Source organism: Lutjanus erythropterus, chromosome 4, assembly GCF_056507025.1.
Source record: "Lutjanus erythropterus isolate fLutEry1 chromosome 4, fLutEry1.hap2, whole genome shotgun sequence".
NCBI classification, from domain to species: domain Eukaryota; kingdom Metazoa; phylum Chordata; class Actinopteri; order Lutjaniformes; family Lutjanidae; genus Lutjanus; species Lutjanus erythropterus.
Window position 1 is genome coordinate 37,561,552 of NC_139320.1, and position 21,205 is coordinate 37,582,756.

Sequence of the window (21,205 nt, forward strand, 5' to 3'; positions counted from 1 at the left end):
TATACTGATTGGTCTTTGTATTACTTCTCAAATTAAATACTTTGTTTCAATAACACATTTTGGAAATTAATAAGACCATATGGACCATAAACTAAGGTGTTTCTTTATAGAGCATATTTTTATTTAATTTCGTTTACCGCTCTTCGTCAGGTTTTTAAAGCACTTCTTTGCTTTATGTAAAGTCCTTTAAATTGTTTTACAGTTTTACAAAAGGTTAAATATGAAGCTACATACAGCCAGGAGCCAGTTAGCTTAGCTTAGCATAAAAACTGGAAACTGGGGAAAACGGTTCACTTCTGTCCACAAGTAACAAAATCCACCTACTAGCATCTCTAAAATTCACAAATTAACATGTTATATCTTGCTTGTTTACTATTTATTATTGTTATTATTTCCTGGAGTCTCCACTAACTCTCTGGCAATCTCAGACCTGAAAGTCCCTGCACCCAGCCACAAAGACGTTTTTGTGTGTGTCAAACAAATAAAATATAACATATTAATAAATTAGCTTTAGAGGCGCTGGCAGGCTGGGATTTTAAACCTTTGGCGAGAGCCAAGAGCTGTTTTCCTCCATTTCCAGTCTCCAGTCATATATTTTTTTTCAGTTTCACTTGGGGTTATTAATACTTCATCATAATTAAGACCTGGAGTCTCTGCGAACTGTCTGGCAATGCAATGAAGAAGTCCAGCACTTGACCCCGATTAACGGCTACTTCTCATTTTCATTTTAACTTTTATACAGTTCAAATAAACAACATATGTCAACAAACATGTTAACTAGTGAGCTGGTGGGCAGGTTTTTTTCAACTGCATTTAAAAACATTAAAAACAAAAAGCAAAAGCAAACAAATAAGTAGTTACAGATTACTTTAACAGAAAGGCGTCGCTGCCCTTGAAAAACCACTTATCTCCAAATTTGGTGATTTGAGTTTTTTCGCTAAAACTGAGGGATGGAGTGGTCCTTCATTATTTGAAACACCTCTCCTCATTCTCAAGCCAAAAAAAAACATTTGCAAAGCCACTGGATCATCTGAAAAAATGTACTGACACAAAGCTGAAAACATGGCTGTTTTTCTCAGCTTTTCTCATGCATCTGTTTTATCTATTCTGACATATGCTGTATTTTATGCGTTTGTGTGTTTGATATTTCCATATTGACATGTTTCTGTTTTTTATATTGTTGATGTATATTGTATATATGTGTTTGTGTGGTTGTTTCATGCACACACCAAGACAAAATTCCACACAATGTTTCATTGATTCACTGGTTATAAATTACCGAATCTTGAATTTTGAATCTTTAAGCCTTGATTTAAAAAAATGAACCAGTTTGAGCAGACCTCAGGTATTCAGGGAGTTTGTTCCACAGATGGAGGTTTTGTTACTGGGAACAGTGAGTAAGCCAGTCTAACATGACCTGAGGGGTCTGTGCTTCTATCCTTCCACACACAGGGAGTTTAAGGTTTAAAGACTGGTGTAATGTGCTCCACTTTTTTGGTGTAAGTAATTACAGTTCAGTGCTATTAACAAAAATCACTGATAAGCACTTCTTACCCTCCTCAGGCGTTCGCAGCAGCACCATGAGGCTGTCGTGTCCCTGTAGCTCATTAAAGTACGGGCGTATCTTGACCTCATACTCCGTGTTGCTGTGCAGATCAACTAAGATGACACTGTGGTCTGACGTGGCCTCCACATCCTGGACCAACCAGGAGCTACCGATAGTCCGGTAAAACACACGATAACCCTGAACGTAGCGAGACTGAAGGGCGACCTGAAAAAAAGTTGGCAAGACAAATAAAAAAAACATCAATACAACATTAACATCAGTAATCAAAAGCAGCACCGGCTGTGTTTGAACTTCAAGTTAATCTGTTTGTGTCACGTAACGTTTGAAGTTAACGTGCAGAGATTAGCGTGTCCTCCTCTGCACACTGCAAGGCCGACTTTGAAAAGTAGACTTGTTCGTCAGCCAAGTGTTCAACTCACAGTCCAAGAAATCCTGGCGCTGCTGGGAGACAGAACGACAGGCTTCTGCAGGTAGACAGACACCTCTCCCAGCTCTCTCTGCACCTGTCTGTGGTCCACACCCTGTTCTGTAGGACTCCCATCTGTAATGACAAAAACACCCACTCAGTTCAGGCCAAAGAAAACAGCTGAACAGCAGTTATTCAGCTTTAAAAAAAAAAAAGAAAAAGAAAAGCTTTTTGATGAAACTCAACATTGCTCAGGGCTGAACTGAGCATCACACTGAGAAAGCAATTAGTTTTTAACTGCACATGAAAAGAAACTTTCTCTAAACCACGTGGCACATTATCTCGGTTTCCAGCCTCGCATTCAGTATCTCTAATTTCCTGCTTTAAAAATAAAAACTGAAATCAAGATTGTCTCATATTATGCACACAGTTTTTTTGGTCTTACGCGACTCACCCTGCGTCCTGACAGGTTCGGAGATCGGGCTGGGGTCGCTGAGGCCGTAAGAGTTGACCGCTCGGACAATAAACAGATAAACGGTGTTGGGGAAGAGTCCGACAACTGTGTGCCTCTCGTGCTTCACGTGGTCCGCCACCGTTTGCCAGGTGCTGCCCACCGATTGGCTGAGGGGGGAAAAAGTGATATTTTATCTGAGAAAACTTCTCAAAATATCAGTTTATTTCTTGTGAGATGAGACGGGAAGATGGTGTCACACTTGAAGGTCAAGATTTTTATCAGCAACTTGTTTGCCGCCTTTAAAACGATGCTGATTATCAAACTAAACATGCAGTTCACAGGCAGTTTGTAAAGCAGAGTTTTAGTAGTCAAATGTGCTGCCCTCTGTGTGAACATTTAACATTAACTCCTGTTATCTTGAGAGCACGGCTTCACTATCCTGTTATCAGGGAGATAACAGGGTAATAGCTTTGATCACAGCTCGTGGCTCATTGCTGATGCCTGATAGCACCAAGGGATGAAAGTGGAACAAGAAATGTCAGACAGAGATCTCAATTTGACATAAATTACATGTATTATAGCATCTTCACTGACTTATTTTTACTACATTGTGAGAACATTTGCTGGTATCTTGTGATGATGAGAAAATAGTGTGATATCTCTCAAGCTAATTTCAAAAATTACTCACTACCAGTTAATCTGTAAGTTATTTTATGATTAATTGATTAAAGAGGATGGTCAAATTATTCTTTAACCGCCTTAAGAACACAAGGTGACAGTCAGCCCAGCCTAGTCGTCACATCCAAGAAGCAGGAAACAGTTGATACATGATTTAAACAGTTAATCAATAATTAGAATTGCTGATAATTAACATTCCATTAGTTGACTACTGGCCTCGAGGTAAAAAGCAGCCAGCTAGTAAGCAACAGGCGAGTGTACACCAGCTGTGAGCTGGGTGGCTCGTATCACATCTAAATCAATATCAAGATCAATACTTCCTATGTACAATGATGAAAACTCTACTGCTGAGCATTTTTCTTGTTTACATTGCATATATTGTTTCTATTTTGTATATTTCCTATGTTGCTTATATTATAATGTTCTTATTGATGCTTCTTTCTGTTTTGCTATTCACTTTTCTGTTCTAACACTGTACATTTCCTCATTGTGGGACTAATAAAGGACTATCTTATCTTATCTTATCTACAGCACCCACCATCTCTACCTTAGTGCCCTGGAGCAAGGCACTGAGCCCCAAAACTGCTCCAGGGTTGCTGCACTGCAGGCGATCCTGTGCTCTCTAACTCTGATGAAATGTCCACTATGTCCAAAAAGGTAACAAAACTTGCCTTCCTGCATCTCAAAGGTTTACTAAAAGCCTAAAAGCTAAAAGCTCAATAAAAGATAGCATCTCAAAAACTCACTTTTATTTGCTTAATCAACAAAAATTGCTATGTAAAAAAATTGTGGTTTTAATCATTCATTATGCTAAGCTAAGCTAACTATCTCCTTGCTGTCACTTCATATTTAGATGGACAGATTTGAAAGTGGTATCAATCTTCTTATCTAACTCTTATCAAGAAAGTAAAAAAAAATATGCAGGAACGCATGATAAATATCAGTTCTGATAAATTATCAGCTGATAATAGGATATTTATATTATTAAATAACATTTAAAGAGCCAAAACTGTTTTGTTTTTTTTTTGTTTTGTTTTGTTTTTGTTGTAACAGTGATGTCGGTTATATTTGGTTCAGTTATGGAATATTAAATCATCTTTGCTCATTACATCTCATCCTTTCTTACCCTCATAAAGTGTGTATAAACTACAAGTTACATGAATTCTTTTTAAAATACAAACATGTGAAATGTTCTGTTATCTTATCAGTAACTGCCATGAGAAGCAGGTAATTGTTGATAATTGTACAGCCTTAAAAAATCCATGTTGTGCGTCCTTACAGAAAACTTGAACAAATCCTTTAAATAAACAGGACACAGTTAGAATGCAAAATAATTTAAACACCGTCATTTGTTAACATTGCCATGGCTGTTAAACACCAATAATTGCTTCTTGGATCCATGACATTCTGTGCATCTAAAAACATGTCTCTGCTCTAATCTTGCGGACAGAGCAATGACAAGTTTTATTCCTCCTTTTTATTGCAGCAGGTTATAACGGCGGCTCCTGAATGGGTCCAGTGAGGATACAACAGCCCGATGCTGTGCAGGGAAGGGGACTATCAAACAGCGTGAGCACAATTTAACATTTTCCTCCACTCTGTGGAGGAGAAAATGGCGAGGTAATTACAACAAGCAGGCCACAGTGTTTTCCTGTCGTCAGTGGTTTCTCCTCTGCCACCTTTCTCACCAAATGTTCTCCAGAGAAACAGTTTTGCCATTTAAATTGAGTCATCCAGCTTTTCTAAGAAGCTGCATCTGTTAATGGGTTTGGAGCGGCTGCGTTTACATAAATCCATCAAGATTTCTCCTCTTTTACATCAGAAATGTAAGCGTTGCTACGTGTTGTACACATGAAGCGGTACTCTAACAGAAGAATATTAGTTTGTACTCCTCTCTTTGTTCCCACTGATGCCTGAAAGCAAATATTTCCAAACAATTTGTTGGTGGCTGAGCATTCAACAGCGAGTGAATCTTCATCACCAGCTCTGCATGCGAGTCTGCCACACTGAGTTTGTCTTGCTAACTGGACTTTTGTGTGTGTGTGTTTGCGTCTGCACACCCTCTCTCCTGCCTCTGTAATGAGTGAACTCTGCAAACTGAGCCTGCATCCCCTCCTTCCGTTGCCCCAGGACAGGACAGAGCTGCCAAGCTGACCACTGCAGTAATTGTCTCCTCTTTCACTCACTGTCTGTCTCACTAAAGCCTCTGGTTGGTTGTTAGAGCTGCTGTGGCTCTCCTCAGGAAGCCACGGCTAAATACTGATGCAGTGAGTGTCATGGTTTCACTTCGGGACGTCACTTAACAGGACTGTCTCTCCCTCAGGCAACGATGAGTCATTTCCAAACTCTTAATGACTCTAAATGAAGAAGACTTCATTATCGGGGAATAGTCGGAATATGAACGGAATAAAACATAAACAGAGAGAGTGTGAATACAGTTAAAATAGCTTCAGAACAAATCCCTTCTGAGTTAGTGAGACGTGAAGAAAGTGCTCCACTATATTCTACTCAAGACGAGACTGTCTTTGCTGAACTTTAAGTCAGGCCCAAGTTAAATGAGGGTGCATGAATAATAATAATTAATGTTTTTTTCACAGTTGGTTCTCTTAAAATTACCAACAAGCAGGACAACCAGTTAAACACATGTTGCGGGTGGAGGCCCAGCTAGAAATTATGCATTCTCAGAACATTCTGAGAACATCCTTGTTGGTGTAAAGCAGTGACAGAGCGATTCATCAGTCTGACAGTTATCTGGTAGTTTCAGATAAGTGGCATCCGTTGATGCCTGAACTTAGGGGACCAATCTAATAAAAATGTCTGCAGAGACATCTGCAGGCAGCCTTGTCAGTGTGGCTGCTGTGGTACAATATTTATACTCTTATTTGTGAGTTTTGGGAAGTTGGTGAAAAAGTTTAAAGTAAGTTTAAAGTCTCTCATGTTCTGAAATCTAGAGCATTACAAAAATGTCATTACTTAATTAAAATTCCATCTAAAGCAACATGTTAATAGCTAAGCTAACCAATGAAAATTGAATAATCTACTTGTAATTGTAATTGACTTTTCTTAATTTTGATATTGGCATTATATATCATGTCACCAGCATCGCCTTGAAACATCCTCCAAACATTCCTGAGGTCACGATGTGGACTTTTAAGCCTAGTGGGACATTATTTAGCAGATTTTCAGGGAACATTTACAATGTATGATGTTCTGGGAACATTTAAGGGACAACTTCATATTGTATGTTCCCAGAACGTTCTGCGTTCCGCCTCGCTGGTTTAAAGGACGTTGTTGACAGTCACAATGTGGAGTTCTTCAAAGGGTAGGGGAACGTTTTTTGGTGGACTTTCAGGGAACATTTAAGACATTTTGGGAATGTTTGGAGACCATTTTAGGATGTTTCCCCCTAGGTTTCCACACTAGGTTCCAATACGTTTTGCAGATGCTTTGGTGACATTATGGGATTACAGGAACCTACAGGGGACCAACCCAAAATGTTCAGAACCTTTACATTACATTACAGTAATTTTTACAGAACCTTCAGAGGACATAAAATGGTATCTTGAAATATCAAGAGTTAAGTTAAACCCCAAAGACCTTAACATCAGAAACGTTCTGGGAACACTAGTGGGGATGTTCTCAGAACATTCTGGGAACATGTAATTTCAATAAAGGGAAATTTTTTCCTCTTAAAATGTCCCAAAGGGAATATTCTCATATGACCTACAGAGAACCATATAGAAACTGTAACCTGTATAAACTCAAACAGGGAACATACTGTATGCCAAGCTTAGCTGCAGTCTAGAACGAAATGTCCCCTGAGACTAAAAGGCAGCCATATGGGAATGTTCTGTTTACATCTCAAATGACCTCTTTTTAATGTTGCATTGTGGCTGTGAAATAACCAAAATGAGACATCAACTGTTCTGAAAAGATGATGTTCTGAAAAGGCTTAAGAGTTTCATCACCTTTAGAGAATTTTAAGGGAACACTGCACAAGGTCCCCAGAACGTCCCCTCTTACCTAACTGCCTTTATGACTAATTCACTTATAACTAGGAGCATTAATATGAGGCATTACACAAATTTCACATTTAAAACACTCAGCCTGTGTGTGTTGTCTTCATGGATGATCAGCAGTCATTAAACAGAGTGTGTCTAATGACAGATTTTATAACATGCTTGATGCATATTTACAACTAAAAATCAGGATATTTTGGCTTCCATTGCATTGATTTTGAACATTCCTTAAAAAAAATGTATCTGTCTTTCCCTGAACTTTAAAGAAATGGAAGTCATTGTGTTCCAGTGTCAGCCAAAAAATCCTACACCAGCTGCACAGCTTGGACGTAGGCCAGGAAGTATGAACTTTTACAAGTTACTTTAAGACATTGTTCCAAAATGTTTTTGTTATGTAACTTATGAATCCATTCACGTTCTTGGCTTGTCTTGCAACCTTTTAACCTCAGATGTACCTGTTTGTAACCTGAGCTCCTCAGTTGCTTTGTAAAAGCCTGCCTGAGGATCTTTTTGAAAACCTACTTTTACACTTCTTTTTTTAAATACCTTTTATGTATTTCTTCATTTCCCTAACTTTGTATCTTCCCTTATCATGTGATTTCATTGGTGCTCATGTTATCTGACATTTTTTACCTAACCTAACTAATGAATCTACTGGGTTTTTAATGTCATTGCTTTTACATGCGCAGCACCTTGTAACCTTGTTAGGAAAGGTGCTTTATGAAGAAAGATTATTAAAGGGCAACTCCATCTGCATTTTCTAATGGAAACGCCCACTCAGCCATGAGCAAAAAGTGGTGACGTACAGTATGTTCATCCACTGATGACCCCATTATATGTAGCAATGTCATGATGCAGAAACGTAGGTCAGGTCTTAGAATGGCATTTTGACTTCAAAACTTTGACCTAAGACTTGAATGCATAAGGAACACTACTGACAAGCTATAGAACAATATAAAAATCTAAAATATTTACCTGCCCTATAATATCATCCCGATTGTCATTAACATAATAAACAAGAGGCAAATGACTTGCACTCCGACAACTGCATACTGTCATTGCATTTTGGCATTTCCTAATCATGAATAACTATTAACTATATGTGCGTATTTTTGCTTTTAACTCTTTTAACTTTTGCTTTGTGTGTACTGAACCATGTCAAAGCAATATTTCCATAGCCAGAAGACAGAAAATAAAGTTTTTCTGACTCTCTTTCTGACATTAAATAGTTGGTGTGCTGTTTTAACCAGGCTCCCACATCAGAGAAATGTCGGCATTTAATGAGACGCAGAGAGACGCTTCTAGTGCTGGTCAGAATAAAATCATCACTAACTAGAATTATCGTCTCGCGGCCGCATGCCTCCATCAAACCAGTCAGCTTGCAGTTTACATCCACGTCTTTCATATAATGAGACACATGGATGGACACATAATGGAAATTAAATAAAGGAATTTAATAGAAGGTACTGAGTCTGTTAAGCATATTTTTGACAAATCTGAGGTTATCACAATATTGACATAACAAAAAAAAACAAACACCTGCTAAAATCTGGGTGTTTACCTCAGTGGGAAAGGGAACAATTGGCATTCAGTGCTGGATTAAATGTCTCTACAGCAGTCACAGGTATCTGTTGTCTGCAGCTCTGATCAGCAGTAATATAAACACAACACCTGGGTAGACACACTATTTTCAACTTTTTTTTGGCAAAGGCAATGAAGGTTTTGTTGCCTCTTTTGTTCCTTTTAAAATACAGATAGGCTGCTTGATTTGGTGTGATTCACCCAGCACAGCTGAGTTTGCACCCTCTTGAAGGTGTGTATTTACCAATGAAGCGCTAGTATTTAGTCAAGCAGCTGAACAACATATAAATATTTTACTTCCTATAAATTCTTCATAATAAAAGTCCCCTGTTATTTTGTCATCTAAAAGCTTTTATTGCGAAGCAGAAAAAAAAAACAGGAAACAGTAACTTAACCAACTTGTTCACAGCAAAAAGCGAACACGAGACAGTGAACAGTGAAGATAAATGAAGGTACAAATAGCACTTTAAAATACCTTTTTCTCACCTGCACACACATGAGCTGAGTCTTGGAACATATCAGGAAAAAAAACAGAAAGGCAAGCGGGTCTAGTGGAAAGAGGTCAATCATCTATTTTTATGGTTTACCAACATTTTGTAGGTTTACCTGCATTTCAGGTATTAGAGGCAATTTTTTTTTACAGTGGAAGACATTATAAATTCTTTAGGTCCTGGCAAAAACATGTTTTGTGAGGTCACAGTGACCTTTGACCTCTAAATTCCAATCAATTCATCCTTGAGTCTGGGTGGACATTTGTACCAAATTTGAATTTAGGTTTTTAGGTGTTTCTGAGATATTGCCTTCACAAGGATGGGACGGACGTGAGGTCAAAGTGACCTTGACCTTTGACCTTTAACCACCAAAATGTAAACAATCATCCCTGAGTCCAATCTGACATCTGTGCCAAATTGGAAGATGTACCGTGAAGGCTTCTCGAGATATCTTCATAAGATTGGGACAGAGTCCAAAAACATGATGCCTCCGGCCACAGCTGCCACCAAAAAATGAAGCATTCATTTGCAAAAAGAAATTTCACTTTTTATTCACGCTCCTCATGTTTTACTTGTGCCAGTCACGGAAGATCAGTCGAACTGGTGTCGGTTTATTCATTTTAAGAATTCATCTGTTTGCAAACGAACTCTTCAAATATACTCAAATCAAAGTTTGCCGCCTTAAAAAATGACTTTACTTCCACCATGTAGAGGTGAGTCACTGCATACCTGAAGGCCTCGATGATGTAGGAGGTGACAGCAGCGCCGCCTTCGTGTGGATTGGACTGCCAGGTGAGGGTGACAGTGTTTTTGGTCACCTCCGTCACAACAGGCTTCTGCGGAGGCCCCGGAAGTTGGATGAACTCCGAGACTCTGGACACTGAAGAAACTCCATCTTCTGTCACACAAACAGGAAACTATTATATAACTTTAAAATCACAACAAAGGATTGATTCTGATTAACATTTTGTGGATTTTTGTCACATTACGGCTACAGACTGTGCTCTTATGAAGAACACTGGCAGAGAGTGTAGTTGGTTGAGCACGGAGGTGTAGTGTGAGAGTGACAGAGTGTGAAGTGTAACAGAGAGACAGAGTGTGAGTGTGAGTGGTGTAAGTACCTCTGACAGTCAGCATCCCACTCCAGTTTGATTCCCCTGTGGCGCTGGTTACCACACACGTGTACATCCCTGAGTCCGTGTCCTGTTAAACAGCAGTCAGTGTTTTAGACAGACACCCCGAAAAAGTCAAAGAGAACAAACCTGTGAGCAGTTTTTAATTTTTGAAGGATGGTTCGGATCTATTCAGATGACTGAAAAATGTCTACTGCAAAATCACGTTTTTACTTTTCATATTCTCTATTTGCCTGACAGCGGCTTAAAGGGACGGTTTGAATATTTGATGTAGGGTTGTATGAGGTACTCGTACGACGTACAGTAGATGTTGAGCATGTGAGCAAGAGCAAGTGGGAAGAGCGAGCGGGGGAGGGTTGGATGGAGTGCGGAGCGGCTTTTTTAAAAGGATGTAGTGTCGCCTTATCTCCTGCTCCGTCCAGCTCTCGCTCGCGCCACGAGTCTGACGTATGCCCAAGTGCCGATTGCACAGACTCCCACACTATTTTGAACTGTCCTGCTGATGAACTGTCCAGAGCTGTCTCTGCCTCCTCATCTCCTCAGTGTGTGTCAGTGTTCAGTTTGCTGTCTGCTGTGGTCTAGAAAATCCTTACTGATGTAAACTGAGTGAAACTGATGCAAATTATCCCACGAATATTGCGCACTGTTGTGACTATAGACATATTCTGCGTCATCATGTTGCCCCATCAACACAATCAAACCCCATCATTGTTCTCTGCATCACACAGCTGGATAGACTTCCCTTCAGTCAAGAAGAAACAGCTATCTCATGTTATTCATTTATAAAGCTCTGCTGTTGAAGCTTCCAAACTTTCTTCTCTCATTTAAATCTACTAACTACAGCACACGATCCAGTAATTTCACCTTAGCTATCCCTCGTGTTTGCACTAATGTTGGCAGAACTAGTTTCAAGTATTTCTAATCCAAGACGTTTTCAGCATGTAATTTAGTACTAATTATGAAGAAAAGAAGGTCCTTGAAAGAACTGCTCTATTTAAACCCAGGAAATTATTCTTTCATTAGTAATGTATTATAGAAAAGTTTATTTTTAATGCAATGTACGTTATGTATACTGTATGCCTCTAAAAAAAAAAATCTATCTTTGCATGGTCGGCTGAACTGCTGTGCACTGATGAAAAGACTATATCATCAGTACCAAACACCTTTTAGAACATTATTTGGAAAGTATAGAACTGAAGATTTTATATTCATGCATCGAATGTGCCTCAAATCTCAGCGTAAAAGGGTAGTTTCTCTTGTCAACATATGTGAAACCACTATTCCTTCCCCTAACTGTGGGTGTGGCCTTGGCACTTGCAGCCATTCTGACGTATATATTGTATATTATCATCTCATAAAGCTTATATGCCAAAGTTGTTAGCAAACCATTGTGTACTTACATATCAAGCAGTTATAGAGCTACGTTATCATTTATCTGGAGTTGTGTTTCTGGCTGCTAAATGTAATATCCGCTCTCCTTTTAGCTCTGTTTTCTGTTCTCCACCAACTCCAGAGGGAAATATCTGGCTCTTTAGCTGCTAAATGCTGCATTATGTTCACCAGTGAGTTGCTAACTGTCTGTCTGCATAAAGGTCCGTAGGGGTGAGGAGAACTGCACTCGGGTGATGATTCTCTGTGGGTGTGTTTGTTTCGCATTACACACAGACATTTGATCCTGTGTTAAAATAAAAGTATTGATTAGATCAGCCTCGTGTAAAGGAGCTGAATATTTCCCTGCCCACTGCTGCGCGGCTTCCTTAAATTCAAAAGTAATCCATGCATACGTAAACTGTGACATTTCACTCAGCAGTCGTCATCTCAGCCTCTAAAAGCTTCACTTCCTCAGCACGCTCTATTGTACCTGGCCTCCTGTTTACATTATGAACTCTATATGGCTGCATGCTTCACTGACACTCCTGGTGTCCTGGCTGAGAGCCAGTCTGTTGGAACTATCATCGGCCCATATGAGATCATCCACTGCAGTGTTGACCTCTGGCTGACAGACAGACAGCGCAGCGTGTGGCGCAGGTGAACTTCTTTAGATGACTCCAACTCCTGCTAAAATATTGATGGCGGGTAGGGGCATCACCAGGGTAAATATTTTTAGTCCCTCACTCCTCGTCATCTCCGTTTCCCCTCTTTCTTTTCTCCCTTGTCGTCCCCCTTGATGCCACACTAATGCATCTCTTCTGTTCCATTGAGCACATTGGCATGGCAGATTTCCCCCGCCTCAGTGGTGCAGTGGACCAAAACTTAATTCCTCAAGTTTGCTGAGCGCCACAGCCGGAGAAACAGGATGGGAGAAGAAGTGAATAAGCACAGTCCGGGCAGGAGGTTTAATTAAAAGCTGGTTAGATGATTTATCATCTATCGCCAGTCAATTAACGGAAATGATGCTGCTTTCGCTCGGTCCTGCGTGCACTTGCTGACCTCCAGGTGGGGTTATAGCACAAAGGGGGCGACTGACTGCTCTTCCATCAAAGCAGAACACATTAGCATTTACAAACAAGCACCTTCATTAACATTACAATTACACACCGCATGAGCACATAATTGCGCTGGAGAGATATGCACTGCCTTAGAGAGACTGGTCTTTGAAACTCAGCCTCACCTTAATTTTACAAACAAAAAGGGAATTTATAATGGATAAGGGTGGAAAATACGTCGCCACGTCGACTGTGGAGAAAGTGAAAGAAGGTCGGGAGATCAGACGGGAATGTTTACAGTATTATGTGCCTTTTTTTTAAAATATAATTTCCATCAGTCAGTTTTGCTTTCAGTTTAAGAGCAAACGCCTTTTCAGAGCTCATCCTTTTCATGCCATTTGCAATAAATGACATTCACTTAAGGCACACACACGCGCACACACACACACACACACACACACACACGCACCTTTATGTCTGCGATTTGCAAAGTGCCATTCTCCATCAAGGTCATTCGTGGTTTATTTCCCTGAAGTCTCTCTCCATCCTTCTCCCATGAAATCTTGACTGAAGGCCCTCCAATTACACGGCAGTGCAGCTGCGCCGTCGCACCCCGAGATACAGTCTGATTGGCCGGGCCTTGGCGGATAATCGGCGGGACACGACCTGAAGGACCTGACAGTTTGAGGGTAGAGGAGGCAGAAAAATTAAGGTGAGGTAAAGGTATGCTTTATTTTCCCGAGGGGCGCATTTGATTTGGACTCACACAACATATTACAACATCACATATAAACATACTTAAGAAGGTGAGTGTACAACAGTAGTTCCTTGAAAGCAGCCTCACCAATATGTTGTTTGACTGATACAATTGGCTCGATACTGATTCACAGCTATATCAGCATATAATTCTATATATTGTCCTATATGTACAGATACAAAATCTTTTTTTTTTAACAGAACATAACAGAACATTATTTAGTTAACAGCAGTATAGGCTTATAGCTATATAGCTTTTAATTCAGGCTTAATATATTGATATATTGTGCTTGATTTGTTTTTTACTTTTACTTTTGCACAAGGCAACTACCATCACTAGACTTTTGAGTTCTGTATCAAACTTTTTATCTGTCAAAGACACTGGACATTGTGCCTGACAGCTCAGCTGTCTGAGTCTTTTCGATCTGTAAATTGTTTTTCATTATTATTTATTTGTTTACAGAGTTCTTTGTTTGATTTTTGCTTTCTGTCTTTTCTTTTTTTTTTTTTTTTTAGATGCCTTTGTCTGTTTATTTTATTTTACTGTATTTTAATGTGTGTCTTGCTTTGTTTCGCTCTGTTTGCTACTTGAGATTGCAGTGTGACAGTGGGTGGGGAGTGTGGGCTGGAAGAGCTTCTACCTCTCTCCTTTTTCAGCCTGTACACTTTATATTGTTGTATTGTTATTCTCAATGAAAATATTTTTTTTAAAAAAAACGAAAAACTCTAAGTTTTGAAATCAACTAAACAAAGTGTTCTTGACCTATAATCTTTTGTTGAGATAACTTGATAAACTTGAATATTTTAGTTTTCTTTTAATTTTTGGAGCTTTAGAAACCCCCAAAACTGGTATTTCAAAAACTGTTCAGTGAGCTGTAGATCTGCTGTTATATTTTTTGGGAGCTTAAAAAAAGAAATGGTTGCAACTGCAAATATTAAATTATTAACCATCAATTACTTTCACTTCAATTAGTTTGCTTAGTCTAAAAATTTCTGAATACATTTTTGGAGTCTCTAAAGTCAAAGATTCAAGTTTATCCAAAGAAGAAAAGTAAAATCATCACAACAAAATATTAGTTAGTAAAAAAAAAAAGTAAGTAAGTCTCTTCTCAACTTTTCCATTTTTACAGTGTGGTGAAAGTTTACTGTTTCAGTCCCCTGATGTCATTTTGGACAATAAAGTTTATTGTTAATCTGTAAATGTTATTTATATATTCTAAATTGTGTATATTATATTTTGTATTTTGTATAAAAAATACCGTCTGACTTTTTTCATTCCATATTGGTATCAGCCCCAGAAATCCAGTATCAGTCTTGCCATATTGGAAAGGTAATAAAATAGTAGTTTAAAAATAATAAAAGCAAGTAAAATCAAGCCAGCTTTACATAATAAAGGTAAAAATGTACCAACCCACTTTTTTCAGTTCCAATTCAATATCTGAATTTGGATATCTGCTGACATTGATACTTGCTCTTTTGTTTCTTGATGATAAATTTGAGATTTGAATAATAAAACCAGCTGTAAACAAACCAAATAATAAATAATTTGATAGGAATATCTTAGTCCCTAAAATAAATCCCTAAATGGATTTTTTTTTACCATTTTTGCCTGCACTTTGACATCCTTAAGCATCGGCCTGAAGGCAACACCTGAAATTCTGGGCTCAGAATGAGTACTATGTTATGTCACTGGGTGTCATCTCTCATCTTATTGGCTATACAGCGCAGAAAAACATATTTGGAAAGCATACAAAAGGTCTATAGAAAATAAGATTATAAAGTTGCCAGCTGCTAGAGTGCAAAGGGTGAAAATACTTTAGATGCTTAGTAGGCAGAAAATAATAGGCTGCATATAGAGCAGAAAAATAGCTTAAATCTGGTGCTCACAAGCTGCCCGAGGAGGAACATTAAGGCTGAAATTCATTGTTCATCCAGCATGGGGTCCATAACTGTGTTCTTTCTTGGTCTTTATGAGCCTTATTGTTATGCACCCTCCTTAGTAATTAATATGTTTTCTCCTCATTAGCTGATAGTACAGAATAAAGAATAATCCCTAACCCCCTGAGCAGACTGAAGTCTCACCTCCTTCCACTTCCAGCAGCGCCTTGGTCAGCACGCTTCCTGCCACACTGATGGCCTGACAGATGTAGAAACCAGAGTCCTCGGGGTGGACGTCGGTGATGGTCAGCTCTCCGCTCATGGAGACGGAGTAACGGCCAGACTGTGATGGCGGCTGGCCGGGGAACAACAACATCTAAACACACGAACACACACAGCAGAACAAAAGACAGACATAAGGCTATATTGTTACTATTTTTAGATTAATCAATAATCATTTAGTCTATAACATGCCAGGCAAAGTGAAAAATTGGCCCAAGGAGACATCCTCAAATTGCTTTTTTTTTTTTGACCAAACAACAATCCAAACCTGCACTGATATAAAACAGAGGAAAGAAAAATCCTCACCTTTGAGAGGATCAAGCCAACAAATGCCAGTAATTTTTGCTTGACAAATGACTAAGATGATCAGTCAATCATTGAAATTATTACTTGCTTTTGTTGACTAATTAATACTCAGAGCTGTAACCAGCAATGATTAATCTGTGTATTATTTTCTCCGTCATTATAGCCCTATGATTACTGTTATTATTTTCTGTCTAAAATGTCAGAAGATAGTAAAAATGCCAATCACAACGTCCAAGAACCCAAGATGGCATCTTCAAAATGCTTGTTTTGTCCAAAGAAAAACCCAAAGGTCCCAACGTCAATTCACTAGCAACCGGTTGCGACAGATGGCCGCCCACCCACAGCCTGGATCTGCTCGAGGTTTCTTTATGTTAAAAGGGAGATTTTTTTTTTTTTTCCACTGCTGTTGCCAAGTGCTTGCTCATGGTGGGTATTGTTGGGTCTGTGTAAATATTATTGTGGAGAAGAGTATCATGTGGACCTTCAATTAAATGTGACCTGAGATAACTTTTGTATGATTTGGTGCTGTAGAACTAGAACTACAGTGACATTAGCAGCTCTGCAAGGCGGTACTGAGCTAAATGAAATGCATCAGCATGCTAACATGCACACGGTGTCAATATTAATGCTGATGTTTGGCAGGTAAATAATTAAGTCCTGCCCACACTAAGTTAAACAAGTCATGTGAGGTGTTAACAGGAGCAAAGTGGAAAACTGTGGGATCCTGACAGCACTCAGTATGTTGGGTTGTTTTGGTGTTTTTTTGGATGGCGCCCACTAACAGACGTTCTCTAGCTGTCCCATTCTGTTTTTCTGTAAGCGACATGGATGTGAACAAGGGGGAAGGGATGCACATCAATCCATTCAGCCATCCATTTCATTCCTCTAAGAGGCTTAGACTCTGGAGGAACCAAGGTTATAAGGCTACAGATAATCCCCCAAATACAGCAAAAAAGCTCCACAAACAGCCAAGCCATGCCTCAACCGTCCTGCAGACCGAGGCTTATTCACAAAATCTGAAGCTGAACTTCCTGTTTGCTCTCTGACAAGCATCTAAAAACATCTGAGGCCGCTCCTCCAAGTCAGTGATCCCAGCTGCTGCTGAGCAACAGGGTATTTATAGTTGGGTACAATGTGGAAGGAGGACAGTGTTTGTCTGCAGGTTTGCCCTGAAGAAGCAGTTTCCACACCTGGTGTACTTCCTGCCACCTCTCCCGTCTTCTTTTCTTCTTCTTCTTCTTCTTCTTCCCCCTCTTCTCCTCCCCCTTCCCCATCACAACTCTCTTACACCGCGGTCGCAAGCAGGAGAAACATTTCACGCCAACGCAATACCGCAGTGCCTTCCAACACTTTGTCTCTACTCATATCTCTGAGCCAAATGCAAATGTGCTGCACTCTCCTGGTCGCCTCTCGCCCATTTCGTTTGGAAGAATGTGTCTTGAAGAGTGTGGGCAACCCAAAAGAAAAAAAAAAGTGTCAAAAAAAGTACAATTAAATCAGACAAAACCTGCTCATGTTGCGGTGAGTCTTTCTCGCCTTTAGAACAAAAGAGGTGTGAAACTCTGCTCTCCTTGATATATGATAAATAATACAGTATGAGTAAGGTTTAGAAAAATCCCCAAACCACACTTAATTATCAACCTGAGGCTTGTTGGAAAGCAAATTTATTCACATTTACTCATCCAGAGATTTGTAAACAGGAATCTACTGTACTGGGTCTCTGTGTGGCTGCAGTGTTCAGCAGAAGAGGAGCTCTTGTTCCCTGCTCCAGCCTTTTACCTGGCTGCCCTCTTTCTGCCAGAAGATGGCAGGTGGAGGGTTTCCTGTAGTGCCGCATTGGAAGGTGATGCTCCTCCCCTGGGTGGCAATCTGGTCACGGGGCTTCGTGGCAATCTGAGGTGGTACTAGAAGACAGAAGAGGAAAAGGAGTTTGACTGGTCATTAAAAACCTAATTATGCATGAAAGTGTGTGGAACTCCTGCTTTCTGAATTCTCTATTTCTACTGCACTATTAACACCTAGTCTTTCAACCAGAGGAGGAAGAAGCATTATTTTCCTTCATTAAAGTAAAAAATATGCAAACAATACTGTAAAAATATTCCAATACAAGAAATCCTGCATTCAAAATCCTACTGAAGTAAAAGCACAGAAGCAGTATTACTCATTAATAGCGTCAAAAGTAAAAGAAAGAAAAATATCCCCTGTGAATGGTATGTTATTACATAGCATTGTATAGCTTTGTAGAATACTCAATTCTGATTGGACACTTACAGCATCGATGGTCAGTTATTTCTGAATATCAGAGTGCTGCTATGAATAACAGACTGTTGTTATAGATGCAGTTCTTATCATATACTCTGGAGGACTTAGAGGAAGAAATAAAATCCTTTTTCCCTAATTGATTATTTCAGTAAAGTTGCCTAATAAGCAGGATAATGTATAGTGAGCGGGTCGTTATTGCAAAACAAACCCTAACAGGGTGATGCATCTGTTACTTGAATTACTTTATTAAATTACTGACTGCATGAAGTGAAGTTACTTTTAAGTACTTTATATACACTTAGTCAACTGGTTCCCAACTTAGGCATCACAAGATAAATCTGAGAGGTTGAGAGATGATTAATGAGAAGACGTATAAAGAAAGAGAAAACAAAGTTTTTGGCTTTTGATGCCTTTACTGGATAGTATAGCTGAAGATTGATGGGAACAAGGAGGATGACACATAGCAAAGGGCTTGAATAGAACTGGTGATGCTGCAGAGGACTTAGCCTCATTACATGGGGCACGTGCTCTACCAAATGAGCTATGAGGTAGTTTTGGTAGTGAGAGTCTTTTTTCTAGTTGTTTTCTAGGGGCAGGAAGCATGTTGTGTGTCTGTTAATGCGCCTGACGCACATTGCATTTTTGACAGTTGGAGTGCCTTGTGTTTTTACACTGACTGTAGCCCGGACAGAAGACTGCAGCAGACTTGTGCTTACTTGAGAGTCTGGGTAAGTTGTTTTTATTTATTTAAACTGTGCTTATGACTGGCAACATACAGGTAGCTCACTTTGTTGTAACTTGGAAGTTAAGTGTTTTTAGCTTACCAAAATATAAGGTTATTGATCTGAACAAAATCATGATTACGCTAAGGACAGGTGATTCAGTGGTTGCCTCGCAACAATAAAAAACACACCACACGGGTCCTTTTTCAACAGCCTCGCATTTTACAACCTGCCAGACGCGCTCTGTGTGATCGGGGCTGTAAAGGGGAAATCGCTCTTGGGGGGAACTGCTAGCTGTCACAAGCAAAAAAGTTGGGAACCACTGGTTTAATATAGTAATGAATTAAATCTTGAGCTCGTTCTATGTTTTTTAATGTAAAATATGAAATCGAGCAATTAGAGCTCTCAGATAAATGTAGTGGAGTAAAGCATGCATTTATTGTCGACTGGATAACGTAACTCAAAACTGCACTCACAGTAAGTACAGTTCTTGAGTAAACCTACTTAATTACTTTCCACAACTGCCTTTAACCCCGCTCTGTATCAATACAGCTCTCATCAGCTCATAACAAGCAAGATTTATGAGGCGTCTCTTTCACCTTCTGAGCTTTTTGATCCGTCACTACACACTCATCGCCCTCTCATCTTTAATGAGAGACATCACCTCGGTCATGTCCGCTGAAAAAACAAATCATCGCTGGTCTGATGACATTTACTCAGCTATTTTGGGAAAAGGTCCGGGCAGAGCTGCCAATTTCCAGCTCGGGTCAGATCATTGCGTTAGCCACATCATTGCACGCTCTGTAGATTTACACTGACCACCGCCCTCCACCTCCCGTCTGAATAATTGGCACACGCTTCCCTTCGGATGAGAAGCTTCTCCAGCCTAGATTCACCCCCCTCTGCAAATTTCTCAGATGCACACGCACATACGGGAGCAGACAAACACACATTTGGCTCAAGGCACAAAAGATCTGACTCATCTGTGTTTTGTTGTAATGTTCACACTAAGAGCATGTTCCCAAACACAAGAGGCGTCTCACACTTTTATTAACATCAGAGTGTTTTGAAGAATTTTCTTTTCTTGAGATGTTGTGATGTCCTTAAACAAATCTGATGTGTGAGTCTCACACTCTCATTGTTGTATGACTTGTTTGATGCTGTTAGTCCAGCAGCTGCTGTAATAGAACAAGCTAAATACTGTATAGACCGCAGGGAGAGATGGTATTTTTAATGGAGTGTGGGGCCTTGGGCTTCTTTCCCAGTTGGACAGATATTGACAGAAATGGTACCTATAGTGGGAAGGATAATCACTCTACACAGGTGTTGTATCTGATTTATTGCTACACCTGCATTTGTATCTGAGTGGGCTGATCTCTTCTTTCTGCCAGACAACGAGGATTTGTTTTCTTGTCTGACTCGCTGTCATTGCGGATTGCAGTTATGTTACTGGTGTTATATTTATCAGGGACATAGATTATGTTATACAGGCAGGTTACATTACGAGGTTTTATTATTTCACAGTTTTTAATTATCAAAAATATCTACCAGCAGCTGATACATTTTTCTCCTGGCTATTTTCTGTTAGGGAGTCAGGGTTTTCTTTTAGATTATGTTCTTGGACTCTTTGCCTTCATTGGATAGGACAGGCGAAGATAGAGAGGACAGGTGGGAGAGAGAGAGAGAAGGAACGACATGCAGCAAAGGGCTGGAACCAAACCCCGACTGCAACGATAAGGACTCAGCCTTAATACATGGGGGCACATGCTCTACCGAGTGTGATACCACAGCGTCCCGAGGAGTCAGTGTCAGCTGTCTGTATTATCGTTCACATGTTTCTTCTGGGAGGTGAGTTTACTGTAGCTTCTGCACGCCAAGTTAAGTAATTTTTTGTTTGGCCTGCATCTACCCTGGATTTGGACTGACTGAAGTTTACTGGTTAGAAACTATAATTACCTCCATGTGGTTTATGCCTCTGGCAACCAGTCAAGTTACAGTTTACATCTATGTCTGTCCAGATTCATATAATCCGTGTAGTTGAGACTGTGAGGACATATAATAAAATGTATTGTATTTTGTGGCAAAAATGGAAGGTATATTGATGTGTCTGATTCCAATGAATAATTTCCAGTGAGAAACATGCTGTTTTTGCTTAAAGACCATGTTTACAGAGGAGTGCAGAACTGATAGAGAGCTGAACATTACCATGTCACAGAGAAGCTGACCTACGACCTTTAGGATTTC

The 21,205-nt window shown here is 39.7% G+C and overlaps 1 protein-coding gene across 8 annotated transcripts in view; it reads right to left on the reverse strand.

Moving 5' to 3' along the window:
• LOC146328943 (roundabout homolog 2) overlaps nucleotides 1-21,205 on the reverse strand; it is an 81,859-nt gene that overhangs the window by 18,365 nt on the left and 42,289 nt on the right. For 7 of the 8 annotated variants that reach the window (XM_084717886.1, XM_084717889.1, XM_084717890.1 and 4 more), the window contains 8 exons: nucleotides 17,757-17,881; nucleotides 15,594-15,765; nucleotides 13,225-13,430; nucleotides 10,318-10,399; nucleotides 9,926-10,094; nucleotides 2,428-2,594; nucleotides 1,987-2,108; nucleotides 1,555-1,771 (listed from right to left, as the gene is read on the reverse strand). In XM_084717886.1, the coding sequence (XP_084574012.1) occupies nucleotides 1,555-1,771; nucleotides 1,987-2,108; nucleotides 2,428-2,594; nucleotides 9,926-10,094; nucleotides 10,318-10,399; nucleotides 13,225-13,430; nucleotides 15,594-15,765; nucleotides 17,757-17,881 (1,260 nt within the window). The remainder of the gene's footprint in view (nucleotides 1-1,554; nucleotides 1,772-1,986; nucleotides 2,109-2,427; nucleotides 2,595-9,925; nucleotides 10,095-10,317; nucleotides 10,400-13,224; nucleotides 13,431-15,593; nucleotides 15,766-17,756; nucleotides 17,882-21,205) is intronic. The other variant, XM_084717887.1, reaches the window with a different exon arrangement.